The sequence below is a fragment of the Triticum aestivum genome, chromosome 6A (assembly GCF_018294505.1).
Source record: "Triticum aestivum cultivar Chinese Spring chromosome 6A, IWGSC CS RefSeq v2.1, whole genome shotgun sequence".
In the NCBI taxonomy this organism is placed as follows: Eukaryota; Viridiplantae; Streptophyta; class Magnoliopsida; order Poales; family Poaceae; genus Triticum; species Triticum aestivum.
Window position 1 is genome coordinate 456,228,526 of NC_057809.1, and position 18,102 is coordinate 456,246,627.

The window sequence follows — 18,102 nt, forward strand, 5'->3', positions numbered from 1 at the left end:
TTTTCATACTCGCAACGATTTTAAAAGTTTTTTATCTGAAATTCATTCAGCGTAATAGTTGAACTTCCTGTTGTTTTCACGTTGAACTTCTATGACATATTTTCATTTCTAATTTTCTCATCCATTCGTTAATGTTACACAAATGATATTTCTTTTGTACAACCTATCTCACAATAATTTTTCATCCGACCGAGGACTTGAACTTATAACAACAAAACTTTTAGTCTTTGCTTTTTTATTCTTTTTAATACAAAATGCACACCGTGTAGTACGTGAACTTCTGGTAGTTATCAATCTAAACTTCTCTCAGTTACATGAAAATATCTGAGTTTTTTATGAATATTAATTTGAATTTCTTAATCGTTTTTTATGAAATTCTAAAGCGCTCTATTTTCAAAAGTTTAACTTCTTGTTATTTTATTTTTGAACTTCTTGTTTCCATTCTTTAATAACGAGGAAAATCTGAGTTTTCTATAATCATCGAACTTCTCCATCTTTTTAATATGGACTTCCTTGTTTTATTTCTTAATCTTTTTTTAGAAAATTTTGAAGCTCTCTATTTTTAAAAGTTGTACTTCTTGTTATTTTATTTTTGAACTTCTTGTTTCCATTCTTTAATAACAAGGAAAATCTGAGTTTTCTATAATCATCGAACTTCTCCATCTTTTTAATATGGACTTCGTTGTTTTTATTTCTTAATCTTTTTATGAAATTTTGAAGCGCTCTATTTTTAAAAGTTGAACTTCTTGTTATTTTATTTTTGAACTTCTTGTGTTTCATTCTTTTAATAACGAGGAAAATCTGAGTTTTATATAATCATTGAACTTCTCCATCTTTTTAATTTGGACTTCCTGATTTTATTTCTTTTAGTAACAGAAAATCCTACTTTTTGATAGATATCGATCTGCTCCATTTTTAAATTTGAACTTCTAGGTTTATTTTAACAGAGAAAATCTTTTTTATGAAATTGTTTGAGATGCCTTTTTAATTGACCTTCTTTGGGTTTGTAACAAGCATTGAACTTCTTCATCTTTTTAATTTGAACCTATAGGATTTTTCTAGAAACGAGGAAAGCTTTTTTATAATTTTGTTTTAACCATTTTTCAGAATAAGAATATTTTATACACCTTGAAAAGTTGTTCAATAGGAGAAACTTTTTAATGCAGAGCATTTTTATTTCAATTTTTTTATGGATTGAGAATTACTATAATTCGCAAAACAACATTTTTTGCGCTTTTTGCACTTGTAAATACACGGTGAACCTCTCTCACAAGTATTTTTTTAACTCCCCGGGCCAAGCACTTGAACATCTAGCAAACAAAATTTGTAGGCTTTGCTTTTTTATTATTTTTTGTCTCACACGAAATGCACACCATGCAATATGTCAACTTCTGGTAGTTAGCAATTTGGACTTCTATCTGTTTCACTTTAATAACAGAAAAAATAATCTGATTTTTGTATTGACATCGAACCGCTCTAACTTTTTTCTTTGAACTTCTTTTGTGTATTTTAAGAAATATGAAGATTGGAGTTTGGTTAGAAAAATTGAACTTCTTCATTATTTCAAATTGAACTTATTGGTTTTATTCTTTCATAACTGGAAAAAAATCCATTTTTTCAAATAAATATCAAACTGCTTCTCTGTTTCCAATTGAACTTCTTGGTTTTATTCTCTAGTAACGAGAAAACCTGAGTTTTTTACATCCATTGAACTACTCTGTTTTTTAAAATTAAACTTCCTGGTTTTAATCTTTAGTATTGAAAAAATACCCAAAATGGCATTGTTTTTTGTTTTTGTTTTTTGAGCGTCTAAATCCTAGTAGGTTTTAACATACTTTGAACTTCTGTGTTACTTTAATTTGAACTTCTCGACCATATTCTTTTTGTCTACTCTATAATGCTTCTCTTGAATTTTTTTTGTAATTAATTGCAGCCATGCTATGACCGAACTAAGATGAACAAAATTAATAGTTTACATAAGCGTAAAAACAAATAGGTGATTTGCACTGCATAAACGACCAGATCAAAAATAAATTCCTTTCATAGTGACTCCTAAAGCAAAACAATGAACCAAAGTGGTTGAGTACAGAAATGGCAAAGAACACAACTTGGACAGTGCCATTTTTGTTTTTCACATGCAGCGATGCGTTAGGCTGTGCCTAGATGTCCCTGGAGCGGTGGAGGCCCCACTACCGCCGTCCCTGTAGTTGATGGTAGCTTGGGTGTGATGGTTGCGCCGTTGCTCGGGCTATGCACAACAGCGGATCGGGAGATAGCCTGCATCAGCGGGGGGCAGCGATGAAGGCCACCACTAGCACCCCCGGGGGGGTCAGGTATCAGGATGGTGCAGATCAGCGTCGGTGACACGTAATTGTTCTATTCATGGACAAATCACCTCATCAAATGAACATAGTTTACAAGAATTTTAGAGAGAGGAAGAGAAAAGGAGCATGGTGGTCAGGGCTAGCCATGAGAGGTGGAGGCGCAAAAGGGGGACTTCACCAGTTGGATTCAGAGGAGGCGGGGAAGTGGTGCTGCTCTCGAGAGTTATGTAAGAGCGAGATCGGGGGAGTTGAACGCAATGGGGTTGCGGCGTTGAACGGCCTTCTATTGCAGCATTGAACGACCTTTGATGCTGCAGTTGGGGAGGCACGCGAGCTCCATCCAGGAGGCTCGCCATGGCGGCTAAGCAGGAAGAGCGCACTAGCACCCAGGAGCAACAACAGGTGACGAGGACGAGGAAAGACATGGAGTTGTAGGGGAGCCATGATAGATCTCGCCGGCCATGGCTCGATCTGCGAGTGGGGACGGCGGCACGGTGGAAGAAACAGTGGCAGAGGGCAGGCCGTGTCGAAGGGGAGGGAAGGTCGCGGGGGAGTGCGGGGAAGGTCAACCGGAGGGGAAGTTGGGGCGGGTGGAAGGGAGGTGGTCGGGGCAGAGGACGATGGTGGAGGTGGTCGGGGAGGTGGTTGTGGGCGAGGGCGGACGAGGCTGGGGCGATGGATGGACACGGAGGTGGGGGCCAGGGCGGTGATGGAGGTGATTGGGGCAAGGATGGCGGCGCCGGAGGTGGTCGAGGGGAGGATGGCGGCGGAAGTCATCGACGGGAGGACGGCGGCGATGGAGGTGGTCGGGGCAGATGGCGTGGGCGACCGGTAGCGACAAGATCCAGGCGGCGCGCTGGACGGGCTTGGAGGGGCGGTGCGGTGCCGGCGGGGAGGGGTAGTGCGGTGGCTTGGACAAGGAGGAGAAGGCCGTGGGCTGCTGTAATGGGCTGTTCGGGCTATTTTTTTCTCTGCTCGGGATCCCGGGAGCATCCGCTCGGCCCCTATATAGCCGCTCTGTGACCCAAATAACTATTCTAATCCTGGTATTAGAATAGTGTTGTCATATATATATATATATATATATATATATATATATATATATATATATATATATATATATATATATATATATATAGGGTCGCGCTATTCGTCACCCTGGGTGAGGAATAGTTATTCTTCACCCCCCCTCTATTTTACCATCAATGCACCGTAATTTTATGTTCCATAAGTTTTGTCTTATTTCCGACATAAAAAGGGACCGTAAGAAAATATAAAATCGCCGTAAAAAATATTTTATGTTATGTAAAATTACAAACGTAAAAACATAGTCTAAAATACACATAAACTGCAAAAATTCTTGTCTTATGACCTATATTTTTATTTTTCTTATGTCAAATTTTACGTAGTGAATCAATAGGAATGTAACTATTTGAATTCGAAACGTAATTTAATTATGAAATGATCGTAAGATTACCTCGGGTGAAGAATAACCTATTCTGCACCCTGGGTGATGAATAGTAACACTATATATATATATATATATATATATTGACCCCCTTCTTTAAATTAGATCTGGAAGATGCGGGATGAACTCCATGATCGCATACGAGCAATTCAAGAGGAATGGACGGAATTCTTTCTTGACCACATCATACCTCAACATGGAGAATACCATATGGAATTGCATAATGTTGGTAGATGATGTCAGGGAACGTAAGAGATGTTATATTGTATATATGTAGTAGCGTAGGATAGATCTACGAAAACTTATTGTTCAACCAAGCACGGAAATATGCCCTAGAGGCAATAATAAAGTTATTATTTATTTCCTTATATCATGATAAATGTTTATTATTCATGCTAGAATTGTATTAACCGGAAACATAATACTTGTGTGAGTACATAGACAAACAAAGTGTCACTAGTATGCCTCTACTTGACTAGCTCGTTAATCGAAGATGGTTATGTTTCCTAACCATAAACAAAAGAGTTGTTATTTGATTAACGGGATCACATCATTAGGAGAATGATGTGATTGACATGACCCATTCCATTAGCTTAGCACCCGATCGTTTAGTATGTTGCTATTGCTTTCTTCATGACTTATACATGTTCCTATGACTATGAGATTATGCAACTCCCGTTTGCCGGAGGAACACTTTGTGTGCTACCAAACGTCACAACGTAACTGGGTGATTATAACGGAGCTCTACAGGTGTCTCCAAAGGTACATGTTGGGTTGGCGTATTTCGAGATTAGGATTTGTCACTCCGATTGTCGGAGAGGTATCTCTGGGCCCTCTCGGTAATGCACATCACATAAGCCTTGCAAGCATTGCAACTAATGAGTTAGTTGTGAGATGATGTATTACAGAACGAGTAAAGAGACTTGCCGGTAACGAGATTGAACTAGGTATTGAGATACCGACGATCGAATCTCGGGCAAGTAACATACCGATGACAAAGGGAACAACGTATGTTGTTATGCGGTCTGACCGATAAAGATCTTCGTAGAATATGTAGGAGCCAATATGAGCATCCAGGTTCCGCTATTGGTTATTGACCAGAGACATGTCTCGGTCATGTCTACATTGTTCTCGAACCCGTAGGGTCCGCACGCTTAAGGTTACGATGATAGTTATATTATGAATTTATGCATTTTGATGTACCGAAGGTTGTTCGGAGTCCCGGATGTGATCACGGACATGACGAGGAGTCTCGAAATGGTCGAGACATAAAGATTTATATATTGGAAGCCTATGTTTGGATATCGGAAGTGTTCCGGGTGAAATCGGGATTTTACCGGAGTACCGGGAGGTTACCGGAACCCCCTGGGAGCTATATGGGCCATAGTGGGCCTTAGTGGAAAAGATAAAGGGCAGCCCAAGATGGGCCGTGCGCCCCTCCCCTCCCTTGGTCCGAATAGGACAAGGAGAGGGGGCCGGCCCCCCTCTCTCTTTTCCCCCCTCCGCGAATCCTATTCCAACTAGGATTGGGGGGGGGGGATCCTACTCCCAGAGGGAGTAGGACTCTCCTGGCGCGCCTCTCCTAGGCCGGCCGCACCCCCCCCCTTTAGTCCTTTATATACGGAGGCAGGGGCACCCCAAAGACACACAAGTTGATCCACGTGATCATATTCTTAGCCGTGTGCGGTGCCCCCTTCCACCATAGTCCCCGATAATATTGTAGCGGTGCTTAGGCGAAGCCCTGCGATAGTAGTACATCAGGATCGTCACCACGCCATCGTGCTGACGGAACTCTTCCCCGACACTTTGCTGGATTGGAGTCCAGGGATCGTCATCGAGCTGAATGTGTGCTAGAACTCGGAGGTGCCGTAGTTTCGGTGCTTGATCGGTCGGGCCGTGGAGACGTACAACTACATCAACCAAACGCTTCCGTTATCGATCTACAAGGTATGTAGATCACACTCTCCCCTCGTTGCTATGCATCATCATGATCTTGCGTGTGCGTAGGAAATTTTTTGAAATTACTACGTTCCCCAACAGTGGCATCCGAGCCTAGGTTTTATATGTTGATGTTATATGCATGAGTAGAACACAAGTGAGTTGTGGGTGATATAAGTCATACTGCTTACCGGCATATCATACTTTGGTTCGGCGGTATTGTTGGACGAAGCGGCCCGGACCGACATTACGCGTACGCTTACGCGAGACCGGTTCTCCCGACGTGCTTTGCACAAAGGTGGCTAGCGGGTGACAGTTTCTCCAACTTTAGTTGAACCGAGTGTGGCTACGCCCGGTCCTTGCGAAGGTTAAAACAGCACCAACTTGACAAACTATCGTTGTGGTTTTGATGCGTAGGTAAGATTGGTTCTTGCTTAAGCCCGTAGCAGCCACGTAAAACTTGCAACAACAAAGTAGAGGACGTCTAACTTGTTTTTGCAGGGCATGTTGTGATGTGATATGGTCAAGACATGATGCTAAATTTTATTGTATGAGATGATCATGTTTTGTAACCGAGTTATCGGCAACTGGCAGGAGCCATATGGTTGTCGCTTTATTGTATGCAATGCAATCGCGCTGTAATGCTTTACTTTATCACTAAGCGGTAGCGATAGTCGTGGAAGCATAAGATTGGCGAGACGACAACGATGCTACGATGGAGATCAAGGTGTCGCGCCGGTGACGATGGTGATCATGACGGTGCTTCGAAGATGGAGATCACAAGCACAAGATGATGATGGCCATATCATATCACTTATATTGATTGCATGTGATGTTTATCTTTTATGCATCTTATCTTGCTTTGATTGACGGTAGCATTATAAGATGATCTCTCACTAATTATCAAGAAGTGTTCTCCCTGAGTATGCACCGTTGCGAAAGTTCTTCGTGCTGAGACACCACGTGATGATCGGGTGTGATAGGCTCTACGTTCAAATACAACGGGTGCAAAACAGTTGCACACGCAGAATACTCAGGTTATACTTGACGAGCCAAGCATATACAGATATGGCCTCGGAACACGGAGACCGAAAGGTCGAGCGTGAATCATATAGCAGATATGATCAACATAGTGATGTTCACCAATGAAACTACTCCATCTCACGTGATGATCGGACATGGTTTAGTTGATTTGGATCACGTAATCACTTAGAGGATTAGAGGGATGTCTATCTAAGTGGGAGTTCTTAAGTAATATGATTAATTGAACTTAAATTTATCATGAACTTAGTCCTGGTAGTATTTTGCAAATTATGTTGTAGATCAATAGCTCGCGTTGTTGCTTCCCTGTGTTTATTTTGATATGTTCCTAGAGAAAATTGTGTTGAAAGATGTTAGTAGCAATGATGCGGATTGGATCCGTGATCTGAGGTTTATCCTCATTGCTGCACAGAAGAATTATGTCCTTGATGCACCGCTAGGTGACGGACCTATTGCAGGAGCAGATGCAGACGTTATGAACGTTTGGCTAGCTCAATATGATGACTACTTGATAGTTTAGTGCACCATGCTTAATGGCTTAGAATCGGGACTTCAAAGACGTTTTGAACGTCATGGAGCATATGAGATGTTCCAGGAGTTGAAGTTAATATTTCAAGCAAATACCCGAGTTGAGAGATATGAAGTCTCCAACAAGTTCTATAGCTAAAAGATGGAGGAGAATCGCTCAACTAGTGAGCATGTGCTCAGATTGTCTGAGTACTACAATCGCTTGAATCAAGTGGGAGTTAATCTTCCAGATAAGATAGTGATTGACAGAATTCTCTAGTCACCATCACCAAGTTAGTAGAACTTCGTGATGAACTATGATATGCAAGGGATAACGGAAACGATTCCCAAGCTCTTCGTAATGCGGAAATTGACGAAGGTAGAAATCGAGAAAAACATCAAGTGTTGATGGTAGACAAGACCACTAGTTTCAAGAAAAGGGCAGAGGGAAGAAGGGGAACTTCAAGAAGAACAGCAAGCAAGTTGCTGCTCAAGTGAAGAAGCCCAAGTCTGGTCCTAAGCCTGAGACTAAGTGTTTCTACTGCAAAGGGACTGGTCACTGGAAGCGGAACTACCCCAAGTGATTGGCAGATAAGAAGGATGGCAAAGTGAACATAAGTATATTTGATATACATGTTATTGATGTGTACTTTACTAGTGTTTATAGCAACCCCTCAGTATTTGATACTAGTTCAGTTGCTAAGATTAGTAACTCGAAACGGGAGTTGCAGAATAAACAGAGACTAGTTAAGGGTGAAGTGACGATGTGTGTTGGAAGTGGTTCCAAGATTGATATGATCATCATCGCACACTCCCTATACTTTCGGGATTAGTGTTGAACCTGAATAAGTGTTATTTGGTGTTTGCGTTGAGCATGAATATGATTTGATCATGTTTATTGTAATACGGTTATTCATTTAAGTAAGAGAATAAATTGTTGTTCTGTTTACATGAATAAAACCTTATATGGTTACACACCCAATGAAAATAGTTCGTTGGATCTCGATCGTAGTGATACACATAATCATAATATTGAAACCAAAAGATGCAAAGTTAATAATGATAGTGCAACTTATTTGTGGCACTGCCGTTTAGGTCATATTGGTGTAAAGCGCATGAAGAAACTCCATGCTAATGGGTTTTTGGAATCACTTGATTATGAATCAGTTGATGCTTGTGAACCATGCCTCATGGGCAAGATGACTAAAACGCCGTTCTCCGGAACTATGGAGCGAGCAACTGACTTATTGGAAATAATACATACTGATGTATGAGATCCGATGAGTGTTAAGGCTCGCGGCGGGTATCATTATTTTCTGACCTTCACAGATGATTTGAGCAGATATGGGTATATCTACTTAATGAAACACAAGTCTGAAATATTTGAAAAGTTCAAAGAATTTCAGAGTGAAGTGGAGAATCATCGTAACAAGAAAATAAAAGTTTCTACGATATGATCGCAGAGGTAAAATATTTGAGTTACGAGTTTGGCCTTCAGTTAAAACAATGTGAAATAGTTTTACTACTCACGCCACCTGGAACACCACAGCATAATGGTGTGTCCGAACATTATAACCGTACTTTATTAGATATGGTGCGATCTATGATGTCTCTTTTCGATCTACCACTATCGTTTTGGGGTTATGCATTAAAGACAGCTGCATTCACGTTTAAAAGGGCACCATCTAAGTCCGTTGAGACGACACAATCTGAACTGTGGTTTGGCAAGAAACCAAAGTTGTCGTTTCTTAAAGTTTGGGATTGTGATGCTTATATGAAAAAGTTTCATCCTGATAAGCTCAAACCCAAATCGGAGAAATATGTCTTCATAGGATACCCAAAGGAGACTGTTGGGTACACCTTCTATCACAAATCCGAAGGCAAGACTTTTGTTGCTAAATTCGGAGTTTTTCTAGAGAAGGAGTTTCTCTCGAAAGAAGTGAGTGGGAGGAAAGTAGAACTTGATGAGGTAACTGTACCTGCTCCCTTATTGGAAAGTAGTTCATCACAGAAATCTGTTCCTGTGACTACTACACCAATTAGTGAGGAAGCTAATGATGATGATCATGTAACTTCAGATCAAGTTACTACCGAATCTCGTAGGTAAACCAGAGTGAGATCCGCACCAGAGTGGTACAGTAATCCTGTTCTGGAAGTCATGTTACTAGACCATGACGAACTTGCGAACTATGAGGAAGCGATGATGAGCCCAGATTCCGCGAAATGGTTTGAGGCCATAAAATCTGAGATATGATCCATGTATGAGAACAAAGTATGGACTTTGATGGATTTGCCCGATGATCGGCAAGCCATAGAAAATAAATGGATCTTCAAGAGGAAGACGGACGCTGATAGTAGTGTTACTATCTACAAAGCTAGAATTGTCGCAAAAGGTTTTCGACAAGTTCAAGGTGTTGACTACGATGAGATTTTCTCACTCGTATATATGCTTAAGTCTGTCCGAATCATGTTAGCAATTGCCGCATTTTATGAAATCTGGCAAATGGATAAACAAAACTGCATTCCTTAATGGATTTCTTAAAGAAGAGTTGTATATGATGCAACCAGAAGGTTTTGTCAATCCTAAAGGTGTTAACAAAATATGCAAGCTCCAACGATCCATCTATGGACTGGTGCAAGCATCTCGGAGTTGGAATATACGCTTTGATAAGTTGATCAAAGCATATAGTTTTATACAGACTTACGGTGAAGCCTGTATTTACAAGAAAGTGAGTGGGAGCACTACAACATTTCTGATAAGTATATGTGAACAACATATTGTTGATCGGAAATAATGTATAATTTTCTGGAAAGCATAAAGGAATATTTGAAAGGAGTTTTTCAAAGAAAGACCTCGGTAAAGCTGCTTACATATTGAGCATCAAGATCTATAGAGATAGATCAAGACGCTTGATAAGTTTTTCAATGAGTACATACCTTGACAAGATTTTGAAGTAGTTCAAAATGGAACAGTCAAAGAAAGAGTTCTTGCCTGTGTTGCAAGGTGTGAAATTGAGTAAGACTCAAAGCCCGACCACGGCAGAAGATAGAAATAGAATGAAAGTCATTCCCTATGCCTCAGCCATAGGTTCTATAAAGTATGCCATGCTGTGTACCAGATCTATTGTATACCCTACACTGTGTTGAGCAAGGGAGTACAATAGTGATCTAAGAGTAGATCACTGGACAGCGGTCAAAATTATCCTTAGTGGAATAAGGAAATATTTCTCAATTATGGAGGTGACAAAAGGTTCGTCGTAAAAAGTTACGTCGATGCAAGTTTTGACACAGATCTGGATGACTCTAAGTCTCGATCTAGATACATATTGAAAGTGGGAGCAATAAGCTAGAGTAGCTCCGTGCAGAGCATTGTTGACATAGAAATTCGCAAAATACTTACGGATCTGTATGTGACAGACCCGTTGACTAAAATTATCTCACAAACAAAACATGATCACGCCTCAGTACTCTTTGGGTGTTAATCACATAGCGATGTGAACTAGATTATTGACTCTAGTAAACCCTTTGGGTGTTGATCACATATCGATGTGAACTATGGGTGTTAATCACATGGTGATGTGAACTATTGCTGTTAAATCACATGGCGATGTGAACTAGATTATTGACTCTAGTGCAAGTGGGAGACTGAAGGAAATATGCCCTAGAGGCAATAATAAAGTTATTATTTATTTCCTTATATCATGATAAATGTTTATTATTCATGCTAGAATTGTATTAACCGGAAACATAATACTTGTGTGAATACATAGACAAACAAAGTGTCACTAGTATGCCTCTACTTGACTAGCTCGTTAATCGAAGATGGTTATGTTTCCTAACCATAAACAAAAGAGTTGTTATTTGATTAACGGGATCACATCATTAGGAGAATGATGTGATTGACATGACCCATTCCATTAGCTTAGCACCCGATCGTTTAGTATGTTGCTATTGCTTTCTTCATGACTTATACATGTTCCTATGACTATGAGATTATGCAACTCCCGTTTGCCGGAGGAACACTTTGTGTGCTACCAAACGTCACAACGTAACTGGGTGATTATAAAGGAGCTCTACAGGTGTCTCCAAAGGTACATGTTGGGTTGGCGTATTTCGAGATTAGGATTTGTCACTCCGATTGTCGGAGAGGTATCTCTGGGCCCTCTCGGTAATGCACATCACTTAAGCCTTGCAAGCATTGCAACTAATGAGTTAGTTGCGGGATGATGTATTACAGAACGAGTAAAGAGACTTGCCGGTAACGAGATTGAACTAGGTATTGGAATACCGACGATCGAATCTCGGGCAAGTAACATACCGATGACAAAGGGAACAACGTATGTTGTTATGCGGTCTGACCGATAAAGATCTTCGTAGAATATGTAGGAGCCAATATGAGCATCCAGGTTCCGCTATTGGTTATTGACCGGAGACATGTCTCGGTCATGTCTACATTGTTCTCGAACCCGTAGGGTCCGCACGCTTAAGGTTACGATGACAGTTATATTATGAGTTTATGCATTTTGATGTACCGAAGTTTGTTCGGAGTCCCGGATGTGATCACGGACATGACGAGGAGTCTCGAAATGGTCGAGACATAAAGATTTATATATTGGAAGCCTATGTTTGGATATCAAAAGTGTTCCGGGTGAAATCGGGATTTTACCGGAGTACCGGGAGGTTACCGGAACCCCCCGGGAGTTATATGGGCCATAGTGGGCCTTAGTGGAAAAGAGAAAGGGCAGCCCAAGATGGGCCGTGCGCCCCTCCCCTCCCTTGGTCCGAATAGGACAAGGAGAGGGGGCCGGCCCCCCTCTCTCTTTCCCCCCCTCCGCGAATCCTATTCCAACTAGGATTGGGGGGGAATCCTACTCCCAGAGGGAGTAGGACTCTCCTGGCGCGCCTCTCCTAGGCCGGCCGCACCCCCCCCCCTTTAATCCTTTATATACGGAGGCAGGGGCACCCCAGAGACACACAAGTTGATCCACGTGATCATATTCTTAGCCGTGTGCGGTGCCCCCTTTCACCATAGTCCTCGATAATATTGTAGCGGTGCTTAGGCGAAGCCCTGCGACAGTAGTACATCAAGATCGTCACCACGCCATCGTGCTGACGGAACTCTTCCCCGACACTTTGCTGGATCGGAGTCCGGGGATCGTCATCGAGCTGAACGTGTGCTAGAACTCGGAGGTGCCGTAGTTTCGGTGCTTGATCGGTCGGGCCGTGGAGACGTACGACTACATCAACCAAACGCTTCCGTTATCGATCTACAAGGTATGTAGATCACACTCTCCCCTCGTTGCTATGCATCATCATGATCTTGCGTGTGCGTAGGAAATTTTTTGAAATTACTACGTTCCCCAACAGTTGCCATGTACATGCACATTAGGGCAGTTGCCATGTACCATGCAAAAACATATGGCAACTCGGTAAAAGAGAGTTGCCATCTGCTTACGTGCACACTAGGCAAAACACATGGCAAACTCGGGTAAAAAAAGAGAGTTGCCACCTGCTTATAAAAGCACACTAGGGGCAGTTGCCATGTGCAGTGCAAAAACACATGGCAACTAGCAGCTTGGGTGTGGGAGAGGAGAAGGGCGTGTGGGCAAGATGCCAAATGCCCACACACTAGCCCTTGTGTGTGTGTGCAAAGTGGCGTGTGGGCGAACTGCTGAACGCCCACACACCAGCCCCTCCTGTGTGGTGAAATGACCGTGTGGGCGACCGGCTGAACGCCCACACACCAGGCCAGTCCTACGTGGCACTAGAAACATGTCAAGATTCGTGCGCTCACGAACGGACGCGGATCCACGCGTGTGGGCGAGATGCAAACGCCCACACGTGTGGGCGTTAACATTTCCGTTTAATAATATGGCCGCATGCATCTGTCAGATGCAGAGGTCAGGGGTGTGATCCTCCTTCTCAAAAAAAATATTGGTATAGTAGTACTAACAGTAGAATTTGTGGTTTCCTTTTTCCTTGAGATGTGCATCTAACTTGGATCCAAAAGTCGTGGCATGATAGATGCATGTTGGAACAAAACTTGATTAGAGAGTTCAGTTTCAAAAGACATTTTAATGCTAAACTAGTAGTTTAGTGCACTGCGGGGACTGGTGCACTACTAATTTTCTCACACCCAAAGCTCACACCCCGTGATACTCCTTTAACCGGTGACACGGTCGATCTCGCAATGATTCCGGGACCTCATCGACCTGAGGTCGTCGTAGAAGATGATCATTGTCCATTCACGCTGCGTGACCGCTGCTTTGACCTGTGATGGAGTAACCTCTGAATCTCATCCTGATGAGCCTGAGGATACAACGCCGGAATTAATGGCGTTTTTGGTCGGGAGCCCGTGTTCGTTTCGGCGCCACAGCTGTGGCACGTTGCGCAATCATTAGCATGCATGCCTGATGTGCACACCGTCGTCTCTGTAACTCCTTCGCGGGTACATGTTGTGTCAGGCCCGGCCGTCTGCGCAGTGTACATTAGCGCATGCATGCATACGCCCGGCCAGATCACCTGCGCATGCACAGTGGGCACCGGTTTGAGTAGTTGCTGCGCGCTGCTGCTGCTACCACGCGTTAGTGTAGCTAAGTCCATCACATGCACAGATACTCGTACATAGAAAGTACAGTACTAGTATCTCTATTGCCTACGGGAAAGAAATGCATGCATGCATGCACATGCAGTACTGGTACGTGCATAGATCGAGTGAACATATATCTGCAGTACATCGATCGTACAAGTATAAGGAGCCGTCTCATCGTTCACCCTTCAAAATATAAGGAGCGGATCGATCGATCAAAAAGTGGATCGGTGGATGCACTTTGCTCGCTCGCTCGATCGATCGAGCACTTGCATGGCTACGATGGACGGATCGGAGCGGGTGATCAGAAGCAGGTGGTGGTGTTGTCGCCGGAGGAGGAGGAATTGTCGTCGCAGGGGGGGTGCGTGTGGCGGCCCTCGTACGTGGTGATCACCATGCGGCAGTCCGTCGACAGCCGCTCCACGCGCTTCTTCACGCGGCAGTTGCTGTGCGTGCACCTGAAGTAGCTCCTGCATGGCCATGGCCAACAAAATGTTTACAGTATGCATGATGTGTTTTTTTACTATGATGTTTACACTATGGGGTATATGTGCCCCGCTTTAGGTAGTACTACTACTACTACTCCAGAACCACTTCTAAAGGAGATCAGAATATATCTATTCTTCAGCAGAGCAGACAAATCATTAGCCAGTACACAGTTTGCTGAAAACCAAGCTGCCAGACCTATATATGGCGCACTGACTGACCTAGCTAGCTGTCGTCTGAAGTCTCAGACTCTTTGAAGAAGCACAATCATCTTAAAATGTCCGTTCCATTTGTCCTGACGCATATATGCAGGAGGCAATGCATGCATGGGCGTCTACTATATCCTAGTAGTATTTGCCCTATCACGATTTTTTTTTCTATTCTTCTTTTGCTACATTGATCAAAGGATAACAACTATGAAATCAATATAAAACGTGGAAAAATAATGCGTTGTAATTTGGAAAAGAATATAAAATTTCTAGATGCATATATAGATAACAGTTAGTACTCCATGAACCAAATATGTTTAATGAATGGGACACACTAGTTGAAAACTAACTTTAAACATAGATACAATGAAGTATCTCATTTTGTCTCGTGTATATGCATATATATACACGAGAGCTTTTTTCGGTATATATGCATATATATATATATAGCTAGGTAGAGGTGCCTAAACTATATATACCACCGCTAGTGATCCGTGCAGCTTTATCGCATGCTACTTCTCAGCCATATATTTGTTCGTGTGGAAGATGATATCCCTTCTACAATCTCCTCTGTCATAATGCCACTGCCTTTCCACACGCCCCTGCTGTTCTTTTAGAAACTTTACTGTGTGACAATAAGTACTCCTTAGTTCACCCGTTCTACTAGTCTGATAAGAATAAATTAGCACCGGTAGATGGTTTGGAAGATTCTTTTTTTCAGATAATAGAAGAGAACTCTCTTAGGCCTTCTGTATTTATCTGAAGAAGCACACGATCGAGACCCAGATGATTCGAAACAACTGAACTATATGTATGGACTAGTTAAGCGCCTGTGTATCCAATGAAAGCATTCTTTTCTTATGAAGTATACCTCAAAACCACAAATTAAGAGAACTTCCTTTAACGAATCAACTTGTGGTTGGATTGTTAGAGGAACAGTGGTATCCCCAGCCTGCAAGCGTTCAAGTCCTGATGCTCGCATTATTCCTGGATTTATTTCAAGATTTCCGGCGAAGCACTTTTAATAGGAGGGGACGTTTCCGTCGACGACGAGGCGCCTAAGGTGACTTCGTAAATCTCAAGATGATATGTCATCTCGGTTTCTCGAAGGTGCTCATTGGGATAGGGTGTGCGTCTGTGCGTTCATGGCGATGAGTGTATGAGTGTATGTATGAACGCTTGCATCTGTACCGTGTTAAAAAAAAGAGAACTTTCTTTATTCTATGTTGAGAGCGTGTTTCATGTATATTACTTTGCGCTCAGAGTACATCAGGCTATTAAGTATTCTCAGATATGTACCCATAAAAACAGCTTGCACGTACTACGTACTGCGGTATTGTTGCAGGCTAATTAATCTCAAATCAGGTCCCCCCTGGATCTGCTAGCCACAATTTAATTGAAGCAAATAGATCATTAACTGAAGCAAATAGATCGATATCTCTCTAACCTAGTTACTTCTGAAGCTGCTAGCTCTCAAGGCAAAAGATTAACCTACCACTACCACATAAAACTGACCCTTTCAAACAATCTGTACGAGCTTGTACTCGATCCTAGCAGAGACGGGCAAAGGTCATGAGGAGTTCGTAGAAAATAGCAGAGACACGGGCAAAGTTCTTGAGGAGTTCATAGATAACAGGTAAAAATGGAAATAGGTTAGGGTTCTTAATTGCTTATAGAACCGAAGTACCTGGGATGCAGACTGTTCTTGACAACCTTCTGCCCGTATTTCCTCCACTTGTAGCCATCGTCAAGTACATCCACGTCGCTTCTGGTCTGGAAGCAAAACCTCGGCTCCCTCATCTTCCTCCTCACCTTCATCTTCCCCTTCTCCCCCGCCAACATCGTCGAGCCCCTCCACCTGTACGCTCACACGCACACCACAATGGCATCAAACGCTAAACATGCAGTTAAATCTCATGAACATAGCAACATTAGCTAGGTACAAACGCATCCCGTAACATGCTCTCGCTCACTGACTCACATACCATGTATTACTAGAATAACCATTACAGGCAGTGGCACCCTCATAGCCAACTCTTGCCGTCACCGACGTGCCCACCTGATCAGGAAGAGACATCAAATTAAAGGCATCAATATGTAATTGATCATCTTTGTAATTCTCTATATATGATTATGAAGCTAGCAAAGAGCATACCTCCTCAGCCCCAATATTAGGCATGAAACCGACCGTGGGCTTCTCGCAGACGATGGCAGGCGCGCCGGCGGAGTGGCCGCTGCCGAGCGGAAGCGCCGGCAGCGGGTATAGCCCACAATGGTCAGAAGAGAGCATCAAGGCTTCTTCCTGGTCGAATGGCATCTGGAGAGGCTTGGGATGGAAGGGTAGTTGAAGTGGAGAAAGAGGAACAGGTGTGGTGTAGTAGTGATCTGGCACACTGAGGTTAGGAAGACAGTAAGCCATCCCCAATTGGCTCCCTTGATCCATGCATATATGCATGTAGATCGTGGCGTACTGAACACAAGGTGGTTCTTGGGGGCACAGAATTCTTGAGATAGACTTGTCAATCTCTCTCTCTCTCTCTCTCTCTCCTGAGAGACCTCTCTCTCTCTTATTTTTTCGTGTCAAATTCTGATAGGGTTGATGTCTCTAGGTTTGAAGTGGTGGGCTATGGTGCTCTGGGCGCTGGTCTAAGCTGCCCCCTTTTAAAGGGCCTTTTTGGCTCAAGTTGTGTCGTGGGTACAGTACTTACTTCAGTAGCAGCTGTTTGCCTTCTTGATAGCTAGCTACTGGCTGCTAATTCACCACCTCTTAGCTAGATGTCGGGTATGACTTTCTAGCTCAATACACAGATGCCTTTTATTATTATTTTTCTTACGTAAAACAGTAGCATTCTAGCTACCGCATGCCTTTATATTTTGTTTTGTCACATAGGCCAGGGTTATCATCCTTTCTAAAAGAAAAAAGTGTTCTGTTACAGCTGTACATACAAAAACAGAGAAGAAATCTCAGAGAAAACCTACATGAAGCTAACCATCCATGACTGGAAGTCAGTGGATTTCACCCCGCTTTATAGATAAAGCAACGACCAACATATAACCCAATGGATACAATTATACAAACACACAGCACACACATACGAAGCCGGATACAAAGGTGCTAAAGAACGCCTACATCGCTCCAAATGACTCCACAAAAACGACATAGAAAATATAGCACCACTAGAGGTCGAAGGAGCCCTCGACTATGAAAGAGTCACCGCGAGGAGATGAAGCCGAACATCAACAAGACAGGGCCTCCAAAGCGGCGCCTTCAAAAAAGACACGACGTCGAAGCGCCGCCACCGCCCAATCCACAGGATCATGGTTTTCACCCGGAGTGCCTCAGAGAGAAATGAGCAGCCATGACGGTGCCTTCAAGGTGACAACGCCAATGGGCGCCACCACCGTTGGCCTGGCCAAAGCTTGAAAAAAAGTTCACCCCGGCTAACCCTTACCGCTCCCAAAATGTGGTATGGACAGGTTGCCGCACCAACACCACCACACGTTGGTCGCCAGCACCTGAGCCGTGCGCCCCTCCCACGA

The 18,102-nt window shown here is 43.0% G+C and overlaps 1 protein-coding gene across 1 annotated transcript; it reads right to left on the minus strand.

Annotated features, from left to right (window-relative positions):
* Nucleotides 1-13,903: 13,903 nt before the first annotated feature.
* LOC123127879 (probable WRKY transcription factor 12) lies at nt 13,904-17,183 on the minus strand. Its single transcript, XM_044547731.1, has 4 exons — nt 16,718-17,183; nt 16,548-16,621; nt 16,250-16,420; nt 13,904-14,337 (listed from the first exon to the last, which is right to left on the minus strand). The coding sequence occupies exons 1-4, from the start codon at nt 17,015-17,017 to the stop codon at nt 14,172-14,174; spliced, it is 711 nt and encodes a 236-aa protein (XP_044403666.1). The 5' UTR covers nt 17,018-17,183; the 3' UTR covers nt 13,904-14,171.
* Nucleotides 17,184-18,102: the final 919 nt, after the last annotated feature.